The sequence below is a fragment of the Aythya marila genome, assembly GCF_965140915.1.
Source record: "Aythya marila genome assembly, chromosome: 2".
NCBI lineage: Eukaryota > Metazoa > Chordata > Aves > Anseriformes > Anatidae > Aythya > Aythya marila.
In genome coordinates, this window is record NC_139043.1 from 40,395,708 (window position 1) to 40,413,027 (window position 17,320).

A 17,320-nucleotide genomic window follows, 5' to 3' on the forward strand; every position below is an offset into this window, starting at 1 on the left:
ATAAATAAATAAATAAATAAATAAAAAGAAGGAGAAGAAGAAAAGAAGTGCCATACACTGGTTTCTCAAGAATGCAGCATCAGGGATCTGTAAAAGTCTGAGTGATTCTATCGCTGCCTTTTGAAGGGCTCTGTAATAATAAGGAGGCCTAGGGAGAAAAATTGCAGTTGAAGACCATTGAAGTCTTGAACTGTAGTCAAGCCACAGAGTGAAATTACTGAGCCCTGAACACCTCTCCTGATCCTTCTCTGTTGAGAAGAACCTTTGTTAGATGAGGAGGCAGAGGTTGAAAGAGTCAATTGAAATCCTCACTAAATACATTTTCTGAGAAGTTAGGACATGTGGATTTTTTCCCCGCATGGATTTACAAATCCACAGAATTGAAGCAGATGGGGAATCACTCATTTTTTAGTAGAATGAATAAACTAGAATAAGAATATTACCAATTCAGTGTACGAGCAAGCAAAGCAGATTTTCTCGTGCTAACCTCTCTGAGCCAGAGTGACACATACTGTGACACTGAGAAATATTTGAAAGAGAAGAAAGACGGGACTGTAGGTGAGAAATATTACCTATATAGTGAGAAACTCCTTTGTCTCAGATACTAGGAAAATTATTTTGTCCATTTATTGCTGAATTCTTAAGTAGCACAATTGACCAACTTTTTGTATATCTTCCTGTGGGTGTGTATCTCCACAATGAACAAGGGATGTTCCAGAGTACATCTCCAGAGTCTATGGTTAACCTGTAACATGCTGCCAACGGTGTGAAAAATACTGTCCTTTTCATCTAAATTTCACAAAGCACCCTACAAAGATAGAGACGCAAACCGTGAGCACACGCTCTTAATAAGCCATCCCCAGCAGCTCTCCTCTTTGACTGTTCTGTTACAAGACAGAGACACTCTGCGTTAAGCTTACACCAGAAAAAAAAAAAAAAAAAAAAAAGATCTTTGGCACAGTTGTGGAGGCAAGACAGTCGTACGGGCAAAGCACAACATCAGGAGTTGCACTTCACACTGTCAAAACAGTGTTCTGGACTGGCTTTTCCCAGGCTACACCTGGCATCACACCAGGAATGTCCCAGCCTAACTATTTGTTACTGGAAAGTGTCAAGTGGAGACTTGGTCCAGCAGTGGCCATTACCATTGGCTGTTCAGTAGTGACAAATAAAAAGCAAACACAAGTTTAAATAGCAAGCTGGAATTTTCTGTGAGTTAGCAAGAGAAAAGTGGCAAAAATAGTGCATTTGCTGCTGTTTGACCCACTGTCTTCAGGAGTCCTTTTGTCTGGGTCATGTTGGCCAACACCTTTCACCTCTTCCAGGACTCTTGCCAACAGCAATGCCATGCTCTGGGAGACTTCCTGGGGCAGGACTGATTGATGATAATCCATCTACTTCTTATTTTACTATAATAACTCCCCTTTTTGAGTTTCTTCAGGTTCTGAGCACCGCTGCCAAGGAAAAGTGGTATGTAGAAATGGAGAGGTGATGACGGTCCATAAAGCAGTACTTTCTGTAAACCGAAAAAGAGGCAGAAACAGGAAAAACATCTGAACTAGGGGAGCACACGGTGCCAGAAGAGAAAAAGCCAAGGAGTCTGGAATACAGCAGTCTGGGGAGCTTGTGCACTGCAGAGACAGAGAAGGAAAGCAGAGCCAGCCACTGCAAAGCCCAAAGGAAGCAGAGAGACCACTGGGGAAGCAGCATTCTGCAGAAAAGCAGATCCAGCAGGCTCAAAAAGGAAGTGACAGAAAAGTCTAGTGAGTGGCTATGGGTGACGTTTGTACGGGCACCTCGACATTTTCAGTCTAACTCTCGATTAACATCATTCTCTTTCTTTAGAGGAAGGAAAATGAGTATCAGAAATATGGAGTGACTGCTAGAGACATCAACAGAAAAAGCATTGCGTAGCTCTTGGTCCCAACTCCTAAGTACTAGCTATAGATCTGGCAAACGGAGACAGCAGTGAATCATTGTATCTTCAAGGTAAAGCAATTTTAAGGCTCAATCTCATCACCTGGAAGCAAGGCAGAAACCCTGGGAAATAAATCTCATGAAACTTCTTATGATGCTGTGAAACTGAATTGATCTCAGCATCTTTAGTTTTTCAGTTACCAAAATGAACCAGACCACATTCCCGGAGAGGCATGAAAGAAGCAATGGAGCAGTAGAAGATGTGTATGGTTGGTTATATGCAGCTCTGTGTAAGCTTTTGGAATGAATTGCCAGCCACTCTTCAGTCTATGGGAGCTTGGCCAGGATTTTTATAAGGCCAAAACATGTAATGGGTCTGAAGTCTTTCTGCTCACATGACAGTCTCTCAGCAAGGCTTCAGAGAGCTCCCAGGACTAGCCTCAAACAAAACACCAAACAAGTGGCAAATAGCAGGAGTCTGACAAGGAGACCTGAAGCTTTTCCCTCCACAACTAAGTCTCCTTTGGCACTGGAATAAAAGTAGAGGAAACAAGCATTTTTCTGCTTGTGGACCCTTCCATTCTTCTGTAAGGACCTGAAGAAGGTGTAACTCTAAGGACTGAAAGCCACATTGTTTGAGAAAAGTACAGCAAGGGAAGTTGGGCTGCATCACGAAGTTACAGCAAGATAGTTGTGAGCAGGAAACCATAGGGTGAGCCTGTGTATTCACTACCCTTATGTCACAGAAATGTGTATTTGCGTTTTCTCTGTTACCTTTTCTCTCATTTGAATACAGTTCCTTCCTCTTTCAGTGTAATTCAGAGTTTCTGGCTAGTTTTATTCAAATAGCTGTGTCATGAGTTCTGGCGTCGTCATAGATTTTCCTTGCTACCTGACCTTGTATCACAGGGTCACACAGAAAGGACAGAGTTTGTCACCACAGGACTGTGTGAGATAACAGCATGTTTCTGGCTTTCCTGCTGCCACTTGCAGGCATGACATTAGCATTGAGCTGGCATCAGGAGAGCCAAACAGATGATCATTTCTTTTCTGCTCCCCACAAAAGGCCTGATGCAAAACTCAATGGAATTGGTGGAAATATAAGGGGCTTTGGCTCAGGCCCAGAAAGACCAGCCAGGAATAATGCTGAAAATGTATCTGGAGCTGAGACGGTACAAAGGGACTAATCTTAGTCACCTTCCTCCAGCAGCAGGCTTGGTTTGATTTGAATTGGCTAGCTTCTGCTGTGAATTAAGCTCAAAGCCCCAAAGGCAACTTGATTCTAGTCATCTAGCCTTGCAGCCTCCTCCAAACTCAATCCAGAGGGAAAAGTGACTAATCCTATTCAGTTTCTACAGTGAGCTAACGCCATAGATTAAAAAAGCTTGGGGCACAGGGAAAGCGAATAATCTGGGTCAGTTTTTCTCTGCAAGTCCTTCACACAACTTGGTAAAAAAAAAAAAAAAAAAAAAAAAAAAAAAAAAGTAAGGAGACAGTGGGAGGAAGCACTGATAAGAAGGAACGCTTGCCTGATAAAGTGTGTACACTTCACAGGAAAGAAACAGAAACAGACGAGTGAGGCTGTTTCAAAATTCCCAAGGTGGAAAGAGATGTGATTAGAGGAGCCAGTTCACCTATTTGCTGGAAAAGGGATCATATTCTGCCCTCTTTCCCAGGTCTTCAGTGTCTATGCAGGAGACTGAGAGAATAATCATGTGTGGGAGCAAGACAAGCTGCAAAAATATCTCTGGGCACAAAAGTTGGCTCCTTGACTCCCTTTCTCTACACGGCTCTGGATATGGCATGGCTAGCACAGGAGAGGTGAGTCATAAAATGGGAGTTGCCACTGTAACAGCCGCACAAGTGAGGACATTAGTAAGTGCTTTCAGAGAATGCGTTTTTGGTTAGACTTCAAAGTAAATAACCACTAGTGCTGGTTATCATGCTACTTTGAACAGGGTTACCAAGGATCATCTGGTGCAGAAAAGGTTGGTCTGCAGATAACCCGCTAACAAGGTTATTAACATAAAAAGTGTGTGAGATTTTGTAACAACCTTTCCATTTTCCTTACACCCTATTCGAGAAGTGGAGGGCTTTCATTATTAATATCAGTTGTCTCACTTGACTTTGGTGCAGGTTTCCTGTGATGACAGGAAAGGGCTGGAGGTTTTAGTGAAAGTGAAAAGTTTTTGTTTTTAAAAAGCTGTTCCATAAGCAGTGATATTTGTGAAGCCTGGTCAACTGATTTGTGTCCTCTCGTCTCCCACACTTGTCACCCAGTGTGTACCACCATACCACCAGCAGCATCCTCCAAAGCCCCCAGGCTAATTAGGAGGATGCTGACACCTTGAAGTGTTGTTAAGTATATAGGAGCTGAATTTGGCCCCCCTTCATCAACAAGAGGCACTAAGTGATCCAGATCATCCTCATTTATCACAGTGCCAGTTTTCTTTTTTTTTTTTTTTAATTCTTTTGAGGCCTTGGTTGAGGGCAGACATGTCAAAGCTCTACATTTAGTGGAGGAAAGGATGACCATGGCTTCACAAGTGTCATTCCCATAGGTGAAACTAGATAGGTTGGCTCTGCTAGCAAGCTGCTTTTGGAGGACAATTCACCATGTCCTAATATGTGATACCAGAGGTAAGAAAGACTGAAGACAGTTAGGAAACAGACAAACAAACAAACAAAATAACCACAACAGTAAGTGTGAAACTGCAGTGGAATTACTTCTTTTATCAGCGTGACTCTTACAATGTCATTGGGGTGTGTGCCCTGCACTGTTCAACCACATGAGAGACTGGGCAGCAAGTTTGTGGGGAGTATCAATAGTTTTGGGATTAACTACTAGAAATGTAGGGAAGGGTGGCCAAAGGAAAGGCTGTGCCCACTCAGGCAGTCCCTCCAGCATCTCTGGCTCGAGGATTACTGGGTGGAAATGGTAAAAGCCCAGTGCCACAACCAGACCCCTGTGGTTAGTCACAAAAACGTGAAGCTACAGCCTCTTGGAGGAAAGGTTCAGTATCCCCTTGAGCTGGCCCAAACATCCCTTTCCTTGAGGTCCCAAGTGTCCCCCAAAGAAGTAACAGGCATTCATCACCCAACCTAAACTTTAGGGTTTTCTCCCCACTCAAAGCCTTTGCCTCAGGCCTTGCTGGGCCCTCATGGCACCCCATGGACATCGTGGTGTGTGGGGCCACCAGCAGCTCCAGGTGATGGGCCCCACGGTGTCACCCGTGGGCTGACGGCCTGGGCTTCACACCTCAGCACCACCACCAGCACCACCAGCACGAGTACCATCCCTGTCCCACCCGCCACGATGCCATGAGGCCAGGCACCCCTTTGCCCCCCCATTTTGTCATGTAGTCCTTTGGCCCTGCTCGGCTCCTGCAGCCCGCTCCGGGGTCCTCCAGCAGGAGGAACGACAGAAACACACAGTCCTTTTAATTATTATGATGCTTGGCAGTGACAGCCATTGTATTTTTGGCTGCTGAACCTTGCCGGGCAATTCGATACGGGATCCCTCGACAGGCGGTGGAAAGCGGCGGCACCAAGCCAAGCTCACCCTGGGGGCAGCCGGTGGGCGGCCGGCTCCCCTGGCCCGCTCGGCAGCAGCTCGGGCAACCCCGGGACGAGCTGTGGTAGCCCACTGGGCCGGCACCGCCATCCCAGGGGCAGAGAGTGGGGGATGGACGGCCAACATTTTGGGGGAGAAGAGTAAAAAGCCTCGGAAATACAATACAACAGCACCCCAGCCGGCTGAATGCCGCTGCGCCTTCCGCACAGACAGGCTCCCCACTAGGGGACTCGGGGAAAAATATATATATAAATATATATATATATATATATCCCTAATACTTTTACCTTTTGGCAAAGTGAGGGGGCTTTTTCTCGCTGTCGCTGCCAAGCCCCGAGCCCAGGATTTTGCTTCCTCTCCCAGCATGCGTTGATGACATCACGAAGTGCCCCTTCTTTGTGTGTCAGTGATGTCAGCGGGCGCAGCGTGGGGGACAATGGAATCCTGAACTCCGGGCGAGGGCGAGAGGGAACTGCTGCTGCTGCTGCTGCTACAGGGGGGGCCGAGCCGGGGAGGGAAGGGGAGACACAGCTGCTGCTTTGGGGCTGGAACAGGTGAGAGACGGGAGAGCCGCCGGGGGATCCTTTTGGCTGGCTGGTGGCGGTGGTGGTGGTGGGGTTTGGGCTGGGCTGTCTTTTTTTTTTTGGTTGGTTGGTTGGGGTTTGGTGGTTTTTGTTGTTTTTTTTTTTTTTTTTTTTCTTTTCTTATTGCTTTCCAACTGAGACAGGTGAGAAGTTACTGGTGCTGCTGGAGGGACAAAGCAGGTGAGGCAGGGGAGAAGCCTCGGGGCTGAAACAGTTCTGAGGACAGGGGGGAAAGCCCAAAGCCCCCCCACGAGCCTAACAGCCCCCTCTCCGCCTTAAAAAAAAAAGCAGCCCTGGGAGGCTTCCCCTCTCCCAGCCACCTGCCTCGACCTCGTCCCTTTGGGGCACTCAGCATGGAAGCGCAAACCGGAGCGGGGGAGGGCGATTATCCCCCACCCCCCCCCCAGGACTTGACACCTTCGCAGATGACTTTCCAGAGGGGGTCCCCATTAACAGCTCAGCCCCCTCCGATCGCCTCCCTTCCTCCCCCAGCCCCCCCGGAGGCAGGGGGGTGCCGTGTCCGCCGGGCTCCCCCCGCAGCCCCGCAGCCGGGGCTCCCCCCGACCTCCCCCCGGGACCCCCTTGGGCTGGAGGCCCCGCAGGCTGTCGCCCCGTGCCCGCCGCCCCCCCGGCCCGGCTCGGCGGTGGGGGAGGCAGGCAGGGAAGCCATTGCCTGTTTAATAGTTGCTGTTGCAGCACTTCCGCTTCTCTCCCAGCGAGAGAGACACGAGTGGCCAGGCCCAGCCGCACCGAGGAGGAGCAGCCAGACACAAAGGCAGAGGTACGGGGACGGGGCGCCCCCCGCCGCCCTCCCCGCCGGCCCCGGGGGCAGGGGCGAGGGGCAGGGCCGGCCGCGGACCGCCGATGGGGCGGCAGGCGGCGGGGCAGGGGGGGCGCGCCGGGGGCTGGCAGGTACCGCTGCCCCCCCGGCCCCCCGCTGCAGGGGGAGCACGGACGAGCCCCCCCCGCTCCCCAGACCCCGGGGGGGCTGCCTGGGGGCTCCCCGGGGCGCCGGGGGCAGCGGGAGGGGGGCGGCCCTGCGCCGGCCCCCGATCCTCCCCGCGCCCCCTCCGCAGCCCCCCAGCCCCGCCGGGCTGTGCCCCCCCGTGTCCCGTGTCCCCCCCGTGTCCCCCCCGTGTCCCCCGTGTCCGCTTCTCGCCCCCCGGGGCCGGGCGCTGCCTCCAGCCCCGCGCCCCCCCGGTGCCCGCACGGAGCCGGGGTGCCCCCCCCCCCGGCACCCCGCTGCTCCCCGAGCCCTTGTTTCGCACCCTGCTAGGCCATGGCCCTTTTTCTCCCCTCCTGCCCCCTGCCCCACAGCGTGGTGGGCCTCATGGGGCCCCCCGGGGTCCCCAAACCCTCCCGTGTGCTGTCCCCTTTGCCCCCCTCCCCATACCTTTCCACCCAGTGGGTGCGGGTTTCCCCCCGCCGCAGCTCAGGGACCCCCCGTCGGGGTCTCCCCCTGTTGCCAGTGATGCCCCACTTCCATTAGGGCGCTGGCAATGGTCACCCCCCGGCCCGTCCCTCCCCACCGGCCTCCAGGGAGCCCGAGCGGTGCCATTTTTATCCCCTGCACCCCTAGGCTGGGTGGCGATGGCTCCTCTCGCTCGTGCGGTTTGGGGGAGATTACAAGGAACTGCTGCAAGAGCTTCCCTGATCCTTGCAGTCGTCCTTGTTCCAGTCCCTTCTCTCATTTCGCACTTGCTTTCCGAGAGGAAGCTTTAAAAGTCCCTTTCTCCCTTCCCCGTGGCATTAGTAGCGCAGGGGGGGCTGCTGCTCCTCCCGCCTGGCTGTAGGGCCTGAGAGGAGGAGAGGGAGACACTGGGACCCTTTAAAGGGAGCATGGCCCAAACACAGAGCGAGATTGTCAGCTGCCTTTCTCTGTGTGTGTTTGTGTTCACTGTTTGTTCCCCGTGCCCCGTGGTGTCTCCTCTCCAGGTTGGGGTGTGTGGTGGGGGGGTCGCTATGTCGGATGACGATTCGAGGGCCAGCACCAGCTCCTCCTCATCTTCATCCTCCAACCAACAGACAGAGAAAGAGACAAGCACACCTAAGAAGAAGGAAAGCAAAGTCAGCATGAGTAAAAACTCTAAGCTGCTATCTACCAGTGCCAAGAGGTGAGGCTGCAGTCAGTTTTCTGACCAGTTCACTGCATCCTCTCTCCTTCCTCGTTTCATTTTGCTCTGTTCCCCTGCTGATCTCTTGTTGCTCCCATTCCTCCTCTCTCGCTTACTCACAGCCTTCCCGTGCGAAGCTGCCATTGTCTCACTTTTCCAGTGCCTCTGTGCAGTGGTGTGTGCCCAACTTCACTGCTCTCTGGTCTCTCTTCCTGCTTCTCCCTCCATTCTATCCCACATATTTTCCTGTCTCTTCTTCCTCCGGGCTGTTTTTCTGCCCCTCAATTATTTCTGCTGTCTCTTCCCTTCTCCTTATTAGCATCAGCTATAGGGATGTGGGATTGGTATGTAGGGCCTTCATTCCTTCTCTGCCACTGGAAACTATGTGGTCCTGGGTAAAGCATTAAATTTCAACGTCAATTTCCCTCTCTGCGTATTGGGATGGATGTATAATGGCTTTTTTCTTTCCAGCGCTGCTTTGAGGATTAATTAATGTTTGTGAGGAGTTTTGAGTTTGCCTGATGAAAGGAAGATTTGGGGCCGTATTACACCACTCACACTGAAGTGTGAGTGGTGTAATATAACCCAAACCTTTCCCACCATATATATTACTGCTTTTCTGTTTGTTCATCACTTATATTGAATTTTCTGTGTATGGCTCGACATTGACTAAAAGAAATAATCCACCGTGGGTCCACTTGTGGATGTTCTACTCTAAAATAGTTTTTGCTTACAGGACAGAGTGGGTTTTTTCTTTGGTCGGTTGTTGTTTTTTTCTTTGAGAATGAAATCGTTTTTATTCCAGAATAATATCTATATGGGAGAGAGATGCCTGCATAGAGTAGTAATTCCAGAACAGCTACGTCAGTCAATTTTCTTCATCTGGACAGACTCTTGGAGCCATTTGGTTTAAAAAAAAGAAAAAAAAAAAGAAAAAAAAAAAAAGCTGTTGCCCTTTCTTATTTATTCTCTCTTTCACCTGAATTCAGCACTGTCCTGCACCAGAGAGCTCAGCCAACAAATGGAAGTTTGCGAGCTAACTTAGAGCACTTCAGTAAGAATAATAAACCAGCTCTCTGAAACGCCTTGCCAAGCAGCACAGAGAGGTTATGTCTCTAGGTGTCAAAAGTGGCTGGGGTTTTATGCAAATGCCCTGTCGTCACAGCTAAGTTCTCTGTGGCTTTGTGGAGTTAAGGCAGTGCGGTTATTCCAGATCCCCGCTCAGCATGTTTCCATGGCAAGCTCAGAGATAGTAGCAAGCGGTGTTTACGTGTCGTGCCCTTAACTATTTTAAAAAAAGAAGAGAGTTTTACAAGCCTGCTGACTGTAAACTGCCTGGTATGAAAAGGTTGTGGTTCGCGTGTATGACAAGTGGAAGAGAGGCCGAAGATGCTGGCTGAGTTTAAAGGAGGGGAGAGGGTGGGGAGATCTGGAGGGGAAGCTTGAGTGACAGTAATGGGACCCCAGGGAAAGGGATGATAGCTGGTTGGGCATCTTGTGGCAAAAGCAGCGTGCTGCTGTGTGAGCCCGGAATAGTCTGGGCAGGGAGGGCAGGGTGTTGTCTGAGCCTGGCGATGAGAGGGAGCGCCTGGAGTCCTGAGGGGAGGGACTCGGGCATGTGGTGTGGAAGAGGGAGAACTGAAGGTGGCAGGAATGTGCAGGAGCCTTGGAAGTGGATGTTCCCTTTCCTTTAGGCGTCCTTGGGAATGGCGCAGCTACTCACTCCCGTGGGGCTGCTGTTTGTTCTCGGGGGTGGCGGGGAGCCGGGGGAAGCCAACTTGGCGATGACTGCTGCTTGCAATCCAGCAAGACAAATTTCCTTCTCAGACTACGGTTTCCTCATAGCACTTGGTGCGTCATATTTGCAGAGGGTCCCCTTCACTTTCAACCTGGCCAGCAGAGTAAAGGGGAGAGTCTTTGTGGAAAAGCCCTGTGTGGCTGGCATCTCCGTGCGAGTGTGCAGCAGTGCTCCTGTCTGGGCTCAGCACACGATGCCTGCCTGCTTTCCTGTCCCTGCACCAGGCTGTCTGTCCTGCTTGGTGTGAGTGGGCCAGTGGGAGGCTATAACCGAGCACCTCTCTCGTACATGGTGTTGCAAACGTACTGCGGCGGTATGTCTGTAAGGCGTATGTGTTAACTGCTGCCCCGCACAGCGACTTACCTTTGTTCCTTCTCGCTTTTATTGCCACAGGATTCAGAAGGAATTGGCTGACATCACCTTAGATCCACCTCCCAACTGCAGGTTGGTGCCGATGCCGTCCCTGGGGAGGGCGGGGGAAGGAGAGGGGCTGAAGTGTGCTTGTGCTTGTTGTAGTTGTCCTTGGAGGTTCTGGATCGAGCAGAGGAGCGGCTGCGTAGCTGACGGTGCTTTTGGGAATGCTTGGATGATATTAAATAGTTTCCAGGTGGGGGGGGTGACACCTCCAGAGATTGTTATGCGTGTGTTGATACGTGTTTTCTGTCTGCTTGGGGGTTGTTTGGGTTTTGTTTTCTAACAATTGCATTTTTATCTGTCAGACTGCTTTGTGTGTATGTTTCTGAAACTGGCTTATAAAGAAGAGTGTAAAAACTCTCTTGATTTTTTTTTTTTCCTGGTTTCTAAGTCTAATGCCTGACTGCACTGATCTGATATAAATTAAAGTCCTGCTAAGGAAGCAGAAAATAGTAAAATGCTACGAGCTTTTTAGCTCAGAGTTGTGATTTAACCAGTAACTTACGGTGAAAGAGAAGCGTGAATTTGTCACTCGGTGGGTGCCCTACAGAAGCATGCATGTTAGCTGATGAAATAACAAGTGGGGTTGTTCGGCTGCCCTTTATAGAGCAGCTCTTTTTTAAGGATGTTTTAGAAACGTGTACCTTTTGTTTAAAGCTTCTAGCAGGTTGATTCAGTGGCCCGAGCCTCATAGCGTTCGGGGAGGAGACAGTAGTAGTGTAACATCCTTGGTTGTGCTTGTTCATTCAAGAGGAAAGTTGCTTTCAGACTGGTTTGTGTTCGCTGCTGTTGCCAAAGCACAACTCTGTTCCTATCTCCGTGCTGTGCCTGAACTGGGTTTGAGGCCTTTTGATGTTGGTAATAGCAGCAATCAAAGGAAATTCTGTGTATAAATAACTATTTAAGTTGGCCTCTTTAGTACTGAGTTGTCACCCACAAACACACGTGAAGCTTTTTATTGAAGCTTTCTGCTGCTGTTAGTCTGCGGGGCAGCACTGGCACAAGAGTTAGCCTCTGTCAGTACCAGGCCCGAGGATCGTAATTAGTTCAAGCTGGGATGGGATGGAGCATGTGGGTACAGGAGAAGTCTAGGCTGATATTAATTTTTTTATGCTGTTTGGAAGATAACTGATGGGTTCTGAAATCTCTAGCCATGACAATATTGTTTCAGTGACATTAATGACTGCCTGAGTATTAAAAGAGCTTCCAGCTGGTGGGTTGGAAGCGTCTGTCCTGTCTGCATCCTGACTCTGTGTCAGGATGAAGTCCGCATGCTTCCCCCTCCTCCTCCCACCATATCCTGATGTTCGTGGGAAAGAAACCCAGAAGCATGGCTCAGAAAGGCACGGAGCCTGCCTCGCTGTGTCGATAAGTGAGCCTGGATGATCAAGGGGCCAGGACTGCAGTCTGAATTTAGTGAATCTGCCCAAAAGCTGTGATTATGTACAAGTATGTCAGACTGCAGGCTTCATCTGAAGGTTTGTGTAAATAATATTAGAACCCTGATTTGTCCCTGTTTCAGCTGGCACCATTCATAGGTAAAGAGGAGCTAGCAGACTACCTGTCAAAATAGAATATGGTTGTGAATTTTGTTATTAATCACATTGACAACTGAGGATAATGCACTTCAAGGCCTGCATAGTAAGTTTGTCTTGTTTCAGTCTTTATAAATATTTGTAATCGTAATGATTAGTTCGTAGTGCAGGTAGTGATGATTAATTCTCACCCCTAATGTAGTTGTAAGTATCCTGCATTCCTTCCAGCCTTCCAGTGAGTGACAGTGAAGGTGGCAACTGTTACAGATAACGCATGAAACTGGCGTAACTGGTGTAATTGTTACTGTATCTTAATATGTTGATAGGTAGGAAAACATGAATGGAGAGGTTTTTGTCTGCGTGTGACCAAAGGAGTTTTGGTATTGCTCATCTTGGGGTGGAAGCCATCCTACTTCAATAAAGACAGTGCTGAGAGCAAAGAACAGCTCTGCTCATGGTTAACGAGGTTCGAGTTGCGCACTCAGGCACAGGGAGTTTGCTTCTGCAGCAGCTGTTTTGTGAAAGGGTAAGCAGGTGCCAATTGCCACAACAGTGAGATGAGTTTCGGCTGTCGCAGTTACAGGGAAAGTTCACCTCTTGTGGAAAAAGAAATAGAAATAGTCAGTTTGTGAGTGTGAGAACGTCGAGCAAGTGAGAGAATCTAGTCGCTGCACGATGTCTGAGGTTGCCAGAATTTGCTCTGGGGATGCCTGCTAACAGCATCGCTGCTCCCCCTCACACTTCATATCAACTACTAGCATGCTGTGAGTGAGGAATTAAATACATAGTTTTGTACCTTACTTTCAATTTCCCTCCTTCCTAACCTCACCTTTACTTTGACCTCAAGCCCCTCATCCCTCTGCTGCATTTGTGCTTCTACACATTTTTTCAGGTGTTGCTGGAGAGAGGGTGATGGTCTTTTCCTTTTGGTTATCTTACTCTCTTCTGCAAGATTAACCTCAAAACTTAAATATTGAGGGCGCTGCATATGCTACAAGGTACTACCTGTATGCTATCCGTTATAGGGGTGCCAAAGTCTCAGATGTCACCTTCGAAAATGTGTGTCTGAAACTGTATCCTGTGTTATTTTGGAAATGTCATCCTTTTTTTTTTTTTTTTTTTTTTAACCTGCCATTTGGTCTTACAGCCCTGGCCATCTTTCTGTTCTCCCCGTGTTCTGTGCAGAGCCTTGTGTTTGATAGCAGTTTGTGGTTGGCCATGCTTTAATTTTTGGCCTCGCTGCAAAATGCTGTTCTTCTTGCAGTCTTATTGCAGTAATGGGAGTTCAAGATATTTAACGCATCCCAGAGCAACTCTGCATATTGAGAGAAAAAGCTTTAGGTTGTAAATGATTTTTAGTAAGAACTGTTTTCTTTTTCTTCTTATAAAACACCACATATAAGATGCAATTACGAATAATGAAAACCATTTGATATTTCAAACAAAATAGCTTAAAAACAAATGAGTTTCATTTTTATTTTTGTAGCTTGCAGTGACCGTATTTTCATGTGTGTAACCCACAGATCAACTGTTTAAAAAAAAAAAAAAAAAGAACACACTCAACACCCTGTGATTGAGCAGCTGTGTGGGTTTTACACACATGTGGGTAATATGAGGGGAAGTTTATCCCAGAACTTCCTCTCCCCTCAATAGTTTCCTCGCTTCTGGTTTTCCATAGCTTGCCCCTGTCCCCCAAATGCTTACCTGGTGCTGTTTCAAAATAAGTTTCAGACTTGGAGATATTTTCTAAAAAAAAGATTTATTTAATATACTTTGCAATGTTGTTGTCAGTGTTCCTGATGGGGTTAATGCTGTTCCCATCAGTGAGCTGGCATAGTGTGTGTGCAGCATTTGGCTGATTCTGAATGGCTCTTAATTCTTTTTTTATTTTTTTCCCCAGTAGATTAGCATTCTAGAGATCCTTAATTTTCTGTTGTCTGCAAGGTGACTTGACTTCTGATATTAATACTAAGTTATGAAAGTTAAATGTGGCTTTCAAATCCAACAGTGGTTAGTGGTTTAGATGAATTGGAGAATAACTGGTTGGACTTAAGACATCTTAAATCTTTCAAGAGGGTACCTGGTGATTTCTTCTCCTACTTTGTGCTATATCAGAAAGTTACAACTCTTGTTTTAGAGCTCAAGGTACCCAGAGACACTGAACCTCTGGTCTTATGTGTGTGTTGGTGATAGCAGTGTGGCGTGTCTTTGCGTTGGGTCGTGGAAGTCTGTGCCAGCACCTGTCTGCAGGCATCAGGATGCATTTCCACCTCGCTGTGGAGGCAGACCTTATCTCTGTGTGTAGGTAGCACTTGTGAGTATTGTGTCAAAGCCTTGGTTCTGTCCTTGTGATGAGGTTTCCAAAGCTTTAACAGAAATTAATTAAAGTTTAAACACTGCTTATACTCTTTATGTCATTTATTTGACCTCCGTATCAAAGCATTTCCTGAAAGTAAATCTGCTAATTGCTGTGAGGTTATGAAATAAATGTTTTTCCCCATTTTACAGAAGGGCTCACAAAACCGAGCGACTTGTCCAAGGTCACACAGGAAGTCTGTGGCAAAGTGGAGAAATGAATGTAAATCTCCTTTGTTTCGAGCTAACTTGCAGCTGAGCTGTTCTGCTCGAACTGTGAGCATCGGTTGTGTTATGAGCAGGGCTTTGAATTTGTGCTTTATTGGGTGTCTGGTATTGACTGTATGTAAGCATGGTAATTTAATGTTATTTTTCCCATCTGTGTAGAGGGACCAAAATGGATATTAACTAGAATTAATGTTTTTAATCTTTCTTACCCAAACTGAAACAAGTTTGTCTCCACATGGCTCATTTAAGTCCACATAGGCAAGACCAGCTGTTACTTAAACAAAAATAATTTTCAAATCTTTACTGAAGGAGACATTTGCCTGCAAGGCTTACCCTCGCTTCGGAGTGAAATGCTATCACGGATTCATTATTTAAATAATAATAAAATGCAGTTGTGTTTTCTGGCTCCTTCAGCCCAGTTTCTGTAAATTCACAGAATAAGGTCCAGATCTCCCTGAGAGTCTTGTGAAAGTTAACTGTCAGCACTTAATAAATATATGTCTCGATATAGATGGTGGGGAGAAGTGCTCTCCGCTATAATATTCATAGTTTTCAGGACTTCGCAATGTGGAATTAGGATCTCTTGGCTAGAGAGAGGTCTGCAGAAAACGTGTGGCTCAAAGGCTGTTTTGAACTCAGTTATATCTTATTCTAATTAATATATTTCGTCTACATACTGTGAAAGCCTAGCATTTGTTTTGATCACATTTGTTTTTACAGTGCTTGTAATTTTTTACAAATGTACTTTGTCAATGCATCCAGTGACAATAATGCTTTAAGAGCTTTTGCTTTCAACTTCAGCATATTATCGAAGGATGGATCGTCACTGTTCAATTACAATATTGGGCTTTTAAAATTGTTTTCATGCTTGGAATAGTCCGTCCTGTGCATAGCCACATTCTAGCGTAAACTTTGGGGTCTTACATTTTGTAATTAAAAATTGCAAAATAATTTCATTAAAATAGGTTTGTTTTGTTTTTAATACACAAATTCTTAGAGTAAGAATGACAAAAATGCTGCTTTTTCTTCCTTGAAGAAAAAAAAAAAAGACAAATTAATAAAAAAAAAAACAAAATGCAGATCATTTTTAATGACAATTTTCAGCTTGAAAAAACGATTTAATCACTCTTTATTTTTAATTCTTGCCCCCTCCTCATTGTTTCTGTGAAATGCAAGTATTTTCAGTGAGAACTTTCCAGCCACAGGGTAGGAAGGACCTTCGTAATTAGAGCTCGGTGTAGCTGAAAAATACCTTTTGTCACACAAACTACCAGTGGTTCACCATTCCCTCCCCTCTTTGTTTGGCGCACGATCCCTGGAGAAATAACTCTTCCTTTTGAAGCGGTGCATTAACTAATTTAGAGATCCTCCACAGCTGCGTATGGGCTGCCTTGCAAAGCAGAAAAATAACAGCATTTAGATACGTGGTGAATTCCGAGCCTACGGGGGTAGCAGCTCTTGCAGGCGAAGTCCTCTGCTTGGTGTGCTCAGACAATAGCAGCGCGGGGGCAGCTCCTTTGCCGCGGATTGATTAGTTAATATTGCAGGAATTCACGTTTCCGAAGATGTTCCTGGTTTCGTTGGCTCCCTTTAAAAAAAAAAAAAAAAAAAGAAAGAAACAGGCACGTTTTAACGGCAAGGCTGCTGGGTCCCGTGGCAGGAGGTGGCTGATTGTGTGGTAGGTTTTGTTTGGCACATCCCGGCTCGGCAATTCCCCGGCGAGCTGCGCGCTGTGCTCCTGCATGCCAAGTATCGGGCCGGTGAATCTTGAGAGCGGCTGTGAAATCGTAGCACTGCTAAGAACAAAGAGGGTTGAAATCCCTCCTGTGCACACTCTCTTGTATCCCACTTAATTTTATTATTTGACTTTCAGCTTTGCTGCCCTTGGAGGGCACTGTGCAACTGTACTTATTACGCTGCAGATACATTTTATCTGACAAATTCTGCGTTTTGTCTTGGCTACGCAGTCTTTAATTTGGTTTTGTTTCAGTTGTATTCCAGATCTGCACGTCTGGGTCCTGTGTTGGATACGTGTGTGTAGCAGCGGGTGATATGTCTGGTTTTGTTTTAAGAAATATTCCTGATATGTGTATGGCACTTCATAGACATAAATGGGAAACGTGGTGCGGGGGGTATTTACGCTCAAAGGGCTCCAATCTCTCCTGTCTTTTACATAAAGACAAAATTATCCACAGAGGGAGAACTGACGGGGCTGGGGCGTTGATGAAGTGCTAGGGGATGTTTCTGCATTTGAGGGTTTCACCAGGGGCAGGCTGCTGGTGGCCGAGAGCGCTGTGGTTTCTGCCAAGGTGCAGGCTGCCAGGACACCAACTTTGGCCCCGCTGTGGAAGGGGGCTGTTCTGGGAATGAGATGGAGAGAGCCTGCACTCAAACCAGTCACAGGAATAAGGTTACTGGGGAGCTCGTGCATAGTGCAGCCTCTGCCTGTGCTCTTCTATAACTCTGCATGAAAGCCCAGTCCTCCATACAGCACCCCTCTGCAAGTATTTAACGTACCAAACAAAAAGGATCCCTCTTTTCATGTGAACAGGTTAAGAGATTATTGCACATCTGTGGAGACTTGCACACCACGTATGAAGTTAAGGGCTGTGCTTTCTCCACCAAAGAAAGTACTTTGAGCTAAATTAATGATGTAATTTAGTCATTACAGTAGAATCTTGCCAATCTGTACATTTATTTGAATGAAATAAGTTTATGCTCATTTTCCCCTCTGAGGCTTAACAGTGGAGGTCTAAACGCTAGCTTCATTATTTTACAAGATGAACTGGAGAACATGTATT

General features: G+C 47.3%; 1 protein-coding gene across 1 annotated transcript in view; it reads left to right on the forward strand.

Moving 5' to 3' along the window:
* The first annotated feature begins 6,604 nt into the window (after nt 1-6,604).
* LOC309874941 (ubiquitin-conjugating enzyme E2 E1) overlaps nt 6,605-17,320 on the forward strand; it is a 44,226-nt gene continuing 33,510 nt past the window's right edge. The window contains exons 1-3 of the mRNA XM_082753758.1: nt 6,605-6,856; nt 8,011-8,189; nt 10,381-10,431. Of these exons, the coding sequence (XP_082609884.1) occupies nt 8,038-8,189; nt 10,381-10,431 (203 nt within the window). The 5' untranslated portion in view covers nt 6,605-6,856; nt 8,011-8,037. The remainder of the gene's footprint in view (nt 6,857-8,010; nt 8,190-10,380; nt 10,432-17,320) is intronic.